At 34.3% G+C, this 10,572-nt stretch overlaps 1 protein-coding gene across 1 annotated transcript; it reads right to left on the bottom strand.

Moving 5' to 3' along the window:
* Positions 1–2,712: 2,712 nt before the first annotated feature.
* Positions 2,713–4,825, bottom strand: LOC139840102 (leucine-rich repeat receptor-like serine/threonine/tyrosine-protein kinase SOBIR1). The gene has a single exon (XM_071830329.1). It carries the CDS (start codon positions 4,794–4,796, stop codon positions 2,877–2,879), a length of 1,920 nt encoding a protein of 639 aa, XP_071686430.1. The 5' UTR covers positions 4,797–4,825; the 3' UTR covers positions 2,713–2,876.
* Between the last annotated feature and the right edge of the window lie 5,747 nt (positions 4,826–10,572).

Below are 10,572 nucleotides of genomic sequence, written 5' to 3' on the forward strand. Positions count from 1 at the left end.
GTCAAATGTTATCATGAAATAGTTCAAACATAATGAGACTCGGTTTAATAGACTTTGCTTATCGAGTCGAATCATATAAGATTATGTTTAAATTTGGTCGGAAATTCCCGGGTCATCACACATAAACCCTAACACTAGCTATTGAAACCCTAATGGACCCAACCCACAATGCAATCGGGCTGCCCCAATACTAATACTCTAACATAATGTTCGTATATTTTGACTCGTAGTTTCGATTTAGTCAACGTTTTTTTTAATCGTGTATTTTGTCGAGATTCAGCCTCGATGACCTCCAATTTTCCCATCTTTTTGTTTTGACTTTTAAACGCATATTGACTGTCGATAACTTGCTATAGAACATTATAATTTGTGATTCGTTGAATTTTTCACCAATGTACACTAAAACGACAAAATGTCATCGGTCAAAGTGTGTTTAAAAGTCCCAAATCAACGAAAAACGACAAAATTGAAGGTCTTCGAGGCTTTGAAAAATATGACCATTCAAAATTGGGCTGCAATTCACCCCTGCACCATGCATCGCGCTCATGTTTCGTGCGTGTTATGATGAAAATTGGTTGTCTCGATGATTATATCGGCAACACGCATCACGCAGGGACCTGCACGCATCATGCGTGGTGTGTGATGCGTGGACAAGGGCATTTTTAAAATTGAGTTTTTGAGTTCCGAAATAAGAGCATTTTCGCCAATTTCAATCTAAACGTAAGATTGTATCCAAGGAAACATAGCAATCAAGTGTACAAAGACAATAAAGAGATAGATGGGCTAGAAGGTGCAAAAACTAACTGGCCCAACAGAAGCCCACATACTTGTCTCAAGGTTATACCCAATCACAAGAGGGATTATCACCAAAAAACTCATTTTTTTTGAAATTGTTTGCGTGAGAGCTCATAAAAAAAAGTTTGACAATTTGCCCTCGCAAGGAGCCAGATGCTTCTTGCTCCCTTGCGCCTTGCGTCCTTGCGACCTTAGTCACACTTGAGAGAAAGGAGCAAGGAGCAAGATGCCTCTTGCTCCCAGGTGGAAGCAAGGACGCAAGGTGCCTCTTGCTCCCTTGCTCCCAGGTGGAAGCAAGGTGCATCTTGCTCCCTTGCTCCCAGGTGGAAGCAAGGACGCAAGGTGCCTCTTGCTCCCTTGCTCCCAGGTGGAAGCAAGGACGCAAGGTGCATCTTGCTCTCTTGCTTCCACCTGGGAGCAAGGGAGCAAGAGGCACCTTGCTCCCGGGTGGAAGCAAGGGAGCAAGATGCACCTTGCGTCCTTGCTTCTACCTGGGAGCAAGGGAGCAAGATGCACCTTGCTCCTTGCTCTCAAGTGTGACTAAGGTCGCAAGGACGCAAGGCGCAAGGGAGCAAGATGCATCTTGCTCCTTGCGAGGGCAAATTGTCAAACTTTTTTTTATGGGCTCTCACGCAAATAAGTTCAAAAAATGAGCTTTTTGGTGATAATCCCATCACAAGATGAAGATTTACATGGATGAATACCTTAACAAATAAAATAAAAGTAGAGTTAATATTTTCACTATTGGATTTCATAAATTCAGTGTATTGTATTTTTATTTTTTTTTTATCTTTTTAACGGCGGTTTAAAGAAACTCGCTGACTGGGTCCAAACGCAAAGTCAGAATCCACTCACCCGATCATTTCCTTGATTGAACTATAATAGTCCTACTAAACCCCACGACGAATCAATATAAGCATCGCGTGTGAAAAAACCCATCGGATGAGGTACGAACGCAAGACGTCCGCAACCACCGAAGTCTATGAAATGAACGGATAACAAACAAGAAAAATTTTGCAGCAAGTAAAAGTCAAATCACTAATCTATATGAAAAGTAAAGTCATCATCACCATGCCAACTACTTGTTATATAATTGCTCTCACGAGTTTAATAAAATCAACTCTAAAAATATTGTTACCCAAACTGAAATATATCTCACGTGTAATGTTCATTCACAAATACTAGCAAAATTTCAAAAAGTAAAAAAAATAAAAAAAATGAGACACATGTAAAGTACTACTAATAACGTTTCTTTTTCTCCGAGTCTATATATATTATTAATCTTATTGGAACAAATCATGGTGTAAAACAAAAACAGTACCAACTTTCATTGTTAATTTGTTATATCATCAACCACCTATCTTCGAATTACAAAAGCAAATTAATTATTGTTTCTCTTGATATTTCATGTGAATCCTATCTTCTTTTACGACGCACAAAATTATATTGGTGTTTGCCTTGTAGTTTGGTCGTAATCGACGACCACGACTCGTAAGTCAAGTCTCCTCTTTATTTGTTCTTTGCCACAATGAATTAAATTAAAAAATATGAATAACAAAATTTAATTGAAAATTATGGTAGTGATAGTAACATAAAAATAAAATAAAATAAAAAAATATTCCATAACTATATTTGATAATCACCGCTTAATAGGCTCCTCCAGTGGCGGCCTTAGCCTATATTCAATTCAATAGTAGATTAATACAAAATGGAAGTTACTAATTGTCACTCTAAAAAAAAAAAAAAAAAAAAAAAAAAAAAAAAAAAAAATGTCACTCTAAATATTACTTGAGCAATATTTCTCTCGATATAGAATCGGTCAGTAGAGATCACTAGAGAACCGATTTCATTTACTTTTTATTTTTTATGTAATCGCTTAGAGGCTTTCTTTACTACTGTAGTAAAAAGATGGCTAGATTTAGTCAAATTTCTAGTAGAGATATTTCATAGTATTTCATATCATAAATTGACACCATACAATAACTTAGAACATATTGAAACAGTCAAACCTAAACATGATACAAGTCCAAAATATAACATAACACAAACTTGGTTGAGGTTCCTTCTTGATCATACATGTATCAATGCTCAATTTGAGCCAACATCATCCTACAATCTTTACTATTAGGCCTCTCTTTAGGATTATCAAGTGTACAAAAACAAGCAATCTTAAGAACAAGAAGCATTTGTTCCTCGTACCCGTTTCCCCTAAGACTCGAATCAATCGCTTGCTGTGGATCATCGGATGTCATTACGTTCCTCATCCATTTCACCAAGTTTACCTCATGCGTATGCTGGAAAAACTCGTCGGACGGAAACTTACCCATGACCAAAACACCTAATAACACCCCAAAACTATAGATGTCACATTTATCCGTAAATTTCATCGTTTGATGATATTCGGGTGCAATGTACCCTAGAGTACCCGCAACATTAGAACTTGTCATATGTGTATCAGCTTCAGGGATCGATTTAGCAAGCCCGAAATCAGCAATTCGGGCCTCCATATCATCATCAAGGAGTACGTTACCCGGTTTTAAGTCTCGATGGACTATACGAGGCGTATGGTTAAAATGTAGATACTCGAGCCCGGATACAACACCTATTGCAATCTTATGCCTCGTGAGCCACTCTAATTCTCGTGTACCGTCTTGAACTTGTTGTAAAATGTCTTGTAAGCTTCCGTTTTTCATAAACTCGTAAACTAAGTAATGACAAGTAGGACGAGAAACATGGGCTAGTAATGGTACTAAATTTCGGTGTCGAATTTGCCCGACCGTTTGAATTTCAGACCGAATTTGCCTCATCTTTTTGTTGAGAGTTTTGGTGTCCTCTGCAGTGAGCTCGACCGCGCCTTTCGAAGGTTGTATGATCTTCTTAATCGCGATCGTTTTGATCTTTCCATCGGGTATATCGGTTTTATACACCTCTCCACAACCACCTCTTCCGATTACTTGTAACTGAGCAACCGCATCATCATCTTCAAGAAACTCGAGGTCTTTTGCCTTTATCGATTGACTAAAAATGGCCCGGCCCGAATTGTTATCACCACCTTTAATCATTATCATCACCAACTTAAACAAAAGCGAAAATATCATAGAAGTAATAAGCCCAGCAAATGTTCCTACCAAAAATCCAAGAACCCACCCCATAATTTTCCTTCTAGTACTCTTTTTATGCTTATGGATTGGGGCCTGAGCAGGTCCTGGGGCCAGGGCCTCAACGGGGCCCGGGGCCAGGGCTGGGGCTTGTACATTACTTAAACCAACACCAGTATTCGTTTCATTCGCTGAAGAATTTGTGACTTCAGCGAATATATAACGTTTGGGAACATTTTTACTTTTCGATTTAATAGGAGATTCAAACTGCTTCAAAATGGGCAACGGGCCTTCTAACAAACTATTGCCCGAGACGTTAAAAAACCGAAGGTTGCGAAATGAACGTAAAGACACCGGTACTCTACCCGAAAACAAGTTGTTCTCGAGTGATAGTTTTTCGAGGTTGGGGAAGGATTTCAGAAACCGTAATTCGCCGGAAAATTCATTAAAAGAGAGATCGAGGACTCGAAGACGAATTAAGGACGATATTTCGTCGGGAACTTTACCCGAAAAACTGTTGTTACTAATGTCGAAAACTTCGAGTTTTCGACATTTGACGATTTGTGTTGGGATATGATTGTCAAGATAATTGTTCGGTAAAGATAGTTCTTTAAGTTCCGGTAAGTGCCCGATCGCCGGCGAGATAAACCCGCTTAACCGTTGAGAATTAAACACTAATCTGGTGACTTTGAGGGTGTATGAATTGTTTACAACCCTCCGTTCACATGAAATTCCGGCGGTGTTGCAAAGATTTTCCGGTCGCCGGAGGTTGCCGGAGACGCCCAGACTGTCCAGAACTGTGGAAAGAGCGCGGTGGTCGGCGATATTGAGATTTATTTTAGCTTGAATTGTGAGTGTTAAGGTGAGGAACATGAGTAGTGTGAGGTGGGTGATGGTGGCCATTTGTGGTGGTTAAGGGAGGAGAATAAATAAAACACAATGTGGATTTGTGTTTTTATAAGCGGGGTTGATGTCTTTTTTTATTTGTGTATACGTGGATTATTTGAAAAGATTTTTTTTTTTTTTCTAATTAGCGTGTGGAAAAAAAGTTGAGTCAAAATTATCGTTGAATGTTGAATAATACTTTCATGTGTAATGTGTATTATTGTACCACAGAGGGAAGATCATCTGTATCTCAATTCCCTCATAGCTAAAAAAAATTGAGTTTGTTGCGTTTTTTTTTCTTCATAAAAACGAAGAAGTTATATAAAAAATTAAAAAATACCAAGTATATGAAAATATATTTTTAATATTTATAATATACTATTTTTAAGTATATTTAATGGTATACGTTATACAAATTATTACCATAAAAAATAAAAAATTGTCATGTTGACAGTTGACTTCTACATTTAGTATTTATAACCTGGATTCGTTTATGATTCTTGAACATCTAATCTAATTATCTAATTATCTAATTATGATTATAATAACAAAAAACATTAATCATATAAGAATATTTTTTTTTTTTTAAAAGGCAATAGATTATATTAATAATGATAAAAACTAGCAAGATGCTAGGAATACAAAACAGAATTACATATCACACGACCTCCACCTATCATTCTACAATGCAATGACTTCAACACGAAACGACTAACACACAATCTAAACGCGACAAGCTCAACTAAAAACATACATCATCAACGAATCAAAAAACAACTCGAACAATCCCATTGAAGGAAACCACCTTGTTAACCAAAAACATATCACAATATCACTTCAGGGCAACACCCAACTGAAAGTATGTAAGCGGGGCACATCGACTACGACCGACCCGAAAATCACACCAAGAAACCCACGAAAATCTAAACCAGAATCCGATCACATAATCAAATTGAGTGGTGATATTGTAGTATGTCAAAATGATTAACAAAGAAATAACCCGTAATAGAATGAGCACCACACCACGAATCAGAAACTCAACGATCAGGAAGGCAGGAATCAAACACTACCCACGACAAAGGACCAAGATGCGGAGGTCACCTGCAACATATGAAGTACTTGAAACCACCCATCAAAGACCTCCAAAATTGGGTCACCCGACAATATTCAAATTTCATACGCATAACCGACAATCACGAATCGAAAAGCACTAATCGACAATCACGAATGGACAACCACGAACCCACTATCGAAACCCACAGCCACGAAACCCCAACCGTGAAGTTCAAAACCACGAACCTAAGCTACGAAATACCTGAAGTCAATAGCAAAGGAAGGCGATGGAGCAAGAGGAACCCGAACCGGCCGGCGGCGGAGAAGGAAAACGAGACCACCGGCAACCACGAAGCTCCGGCAAATCGCAAAGATTCACATAATACCAAGTGCATATCACCTGTAGATCTGCTCCGAAAAAAGCGAGAAGGCAAGATCCGGCAGTAACGCCAGAAAAAACTCACCAATGCAACCTTTTTTGCAACTTAAAAGTCGATCTTACCATGATCTAACCACCAGAAACAGCGGCCGACAACGAAACACACGAATTGAAGGATGATACCTAACACGAATTGAAGGAAGATACCTAGCACGAATAAGATAGAAGCTAAAAAATAGAAAACAAAAGAAGAAGGAAAGGAGGCCCTCCGGACCGCCGGCGAAAACCGACGGCCGGAGGAGGAGGAATTGTGGTGGCGGCGACTAGGTTTAAGGTAGGTTTTTTCTGTGTTGAGAGAGAATTTTTAAACCATAGAATTTTTATTAATTATATAAGAAATACAGTAATATAATTATAATTATAATTATAATTATTAATTATAATGTATAGTAAGAATAAGAATAATACTACGGATTATGTTATATTAGTTCTCTAATACGGAGTATATATTTATTATTATATACACCTCACTTTAGACTGAATTAAGGTGTTTGAATATATATGATTGTGACAACCCGAAAATTTTTGACCAAATTTAAACTTTATCTTTAAATGATTTAATATTTTCGACACGATAAGCAAAGTCTGTAATGTTGAGTCACGAAAGTTTTGGAACTATATTAATGTAATCAATTATTCTTTGACTGTTCTCGACGATTCACGAACAATATATATATATATATATATATATATATATATATATATATATATATATATATATATATATAACTTAATGTGCATATATATATATATATATATATATATATATATATATATATATATATATATATATAATGTGCATATATATATATATATATATATATATATATATATATATATATATATATATATATATATAATGTGCATATATATATATATATATATATATATATATATATAATGTGCATATATATATATATATATATATATATATATATTTATATATATATATATATATAATGTGCATATATATATATATATATATATGTATATATATATATATATATATATATATATATATATATATATATATATATATATATATGATTTCAAGTTATTTAATAAACGATAGTAACATTCGATTATTGATTCGATAAATATTTAGATAAGTTAACTAAAACGTTTAAGATGAACCAGTAAAACACTAATTTGCTACAGTATTTTCGAATTGCTACAGTACCCGAAAAGGTACAGTGTTTCGAAAATCACTATTTGCTACAGTAGAAAAAACTTTGCTGCAGTAACTTTGCTACAGTAAAACACTATTTTAAAATGAAAATGTATATATGTATATGTATATACTACGAGACGATAATTTATAGAAGCAAATGACCATAATACTCAAATTTATAAGTTACATTTATTATAATATAATTTTTGGTGAATTAAGTCTATATTTTTAATAATGGTACACATCATAAAACGTAAAATGCTAATTTATTAAGCGTACGAAATAACGTTCAAGAAACCGAAATCGGGGCTTAAGTCGAGCGTAAACGTACAAGTCATCGGAACTAATATTACAAGTCAACGTTGCACGAGAATATAATATAATATATATATAATTATATTAAATATTATATATTATATATATAATTAAAAATTATGTCGACACACTACAAAACAAGACAATGTGAGCTGAAAAATCATTCCATGCGATCACATGGTAAATGGCTAGGGAAGCCATGCGATCGCATGGCACCCTTGGGCTAGCCAACATTATAAAGCTCGACGAATTTGGTTTACAGCACACACACTTATCTATATCCATCTCTACTCACTCTATATTTATATATATTATAATTATATTATTTATTATTATTATTATTATTATTATTATTATTATTATTATTATTATTATTATTAAGATTAATATTATTATTATTAATCTTATTATTATTAGTAGTATATATACATAAAATACTACGACGAGGTCATGAGAAGGTCACTTTCAAAACGAGTTTTGAACGGGTTAAAGCTAAAGAAATTATGGGTTATAGCTATAGAGGTTATGGGTATTGTTCGGGAGTATTGCTTCTAAGTCAGACCTAGTGTTTATCATCTTTGCTGCGTCTACGTACTTTCCTACAATATTGAATCACAATATTGATACGTGAGCATTCATATCTTATCTTTTGTATATTAATTGTGTATCCATGTCTAGTGCTCGAGTATATATATTTATGCATGCTTGTATGCTAAATTTCTTCGTTAAACAGTTTATGATGAATCACTAATTAAATACATATATTACTGGTAAAAGGTATATGATATGCATGTTTTTGAAAAGCTGGCGAAAAATCAATAATTTTTCATTTAGAAATCGCGTAATTTCGATGAACGAATTAAAAGATATGGACAACTGAATTATGATTAATATTAATTGAAATTGCTTTTGAATCTGCAATTGATATTTAAACAACTTGTTTGTAAGATTGATAAATTGGATTTTTGAATGTTACCAACCGAGTAAATGAATCCTTATATAAGGTACATCTCGTTGTGATGAACTATTGTCAAAATTGACTTTTTGAAACGACTTTGGATAACTTTTGTATGTCGATATCGAGCATTAGGATTGTGATACACTATGACCTGACCTAGCTTGATAGACATTTATTGACCAACATATGTTCTCTAGGTTGAGATCTACGGTTATTTGGTAATCCGAGTTTCGATCACATTTTGGTGAACGACTTTATATGCTGCTAAGGTGAGTTTCATTTGCTCCCGTTTTAATTGCTTTTGCAATCTATATTTTTGGGCTGAGAATACATGCACTTTATTTTATACGCAATGAATATAAGTACATACCAAATTCTACACCGAGTTTGAACCGAAAATCCCTTAGCTTTGGTAACTAGTAACTGCCGGTTATAAGAACTGGTGGGCGCGAGTAGTAGTATATGGATCCATAGGGCTTGATATCCCCGTCTGAGCTAGAGCACTAGCCTTTTAACGGACGTATGCTATTTGAGAAGCGTACACGTTGGTTTGCGTGTATTATTAAGATGATTATACAAAGGGTATAAATTATATATACGTTAAGTTTAGTTACCAGGGTGCTCAATTTCGTAGAATATTTTGATAAACTTTTCTGGATGAAACAACTGAAAACTTGTGATTCACCATTATATACAGATTATGCGCAACATTTAAAACTATGAATTCACCAACCTTTGTGTTGACACTTTTAAGCATGTTTATTCTCAGGTTTCTAGAAGTCTTCCGCTGTTTGCCTATATGTGATACAAGCTATGTGCATGGAGTCATACATGCTTTATTCAAGAAAACTTTGCATTCACAAAATCATCACCGTGTATCTTATTTTGACTACATTGTCAACGGATGTATTATGGTAAACTATTATTTATGGTGATTGTCTATATGTAGAAATCATCAAACGTTGAAAACCTTAGAAATTGATATTCATTTATTGTGTACCTTTTGAAAAGAATGCAATGTTTACAAAACGTATCATATAGAGGTCAAAACCTCACTGTGAAATCAATGAATGATGTATTCGTCCAAAGGGATTTGGAAGGATCGTCACAATGATACGGAGTATGTCATTTAAAGTTTGTCCGGGTTGGCTTTTTCGGGGTTTTTCCGGGTTTTGTAGTTGATTGTTATAGGATTATGTCATTTAAAGTTCATGTAGAACATTAGTTTTATCAATAACAGATGTATATCTGTGTCTGTAACACCTCATGTAACGCCGTAGATCATCGGATCTCTTTTTATTTATTTATTATATATTACGTTTTTCGCCAAATATATATATATATATATATATATATATATATATATATATATATATATATATATATATATATATATATATATATATATGATACATAGTAATTTTTTTTTTTTGGGAAAGAACAAAGTTGAAGCGTAGTAGATGTCGGGATAAACATCGATGGCATGAAAGGTATTATATCAATGATGTGATGAAAAATTCGGAGGACGTCGATGATGAAATCGATTGCTGCTCGTGCTGCTCGTGTTCCTCGGATTCGGAAGTATAGTTTTGATTGATTAGTCGTGGTCAGTGTTGTAAAAAACCCGATTACTCGCCGATTAATCTCCGATTAATCATTTTAAGAGTAATCCGTTCCGTTTTCCAAAAATCCGTTTAATTAAATGGCCAACGTCAATTGATAGGTTAAAATCGAATTTGGTAACCAAAATCGGTCAAAGTAAAAAATCGTTACCATTTTAACATTAATATAATTTAGAACTTTATAGTTTTGGAGCAAAATAAACAATTTTAGATAATTATGTTAAAATTTATTTTTA

The sequence above is a fragment of the Rutidosis leptorrhynchoides genome, chromosome 4, assembly GCF_046630445.1.
Source record: "Rutidosis leptorrhynchoides isolate AG116_Rl617_1_P2 chromosome 4, CSIRO_AGI_Rlap_v1, whole genome shotgun sequence".
In the NCBI taxonomy this organism is placed as follows: domain Eukaryota; kingdom Viridiplantae; phylum Streptophyta; class Magnoliopsida; order Asterales; family Asteraceae; genus Rutidosis; species Rutidosis leptorrhynchoides.

Excerpts from the sequence above, each read along its gene's own strand:
- LOC139840102 (XM_071830329.1), bottom strand. The coding sequence starts at position 4,796 with ATGGCCACCATCACCCACCTCACACTACTCATGTTCCTCACCTTAACA.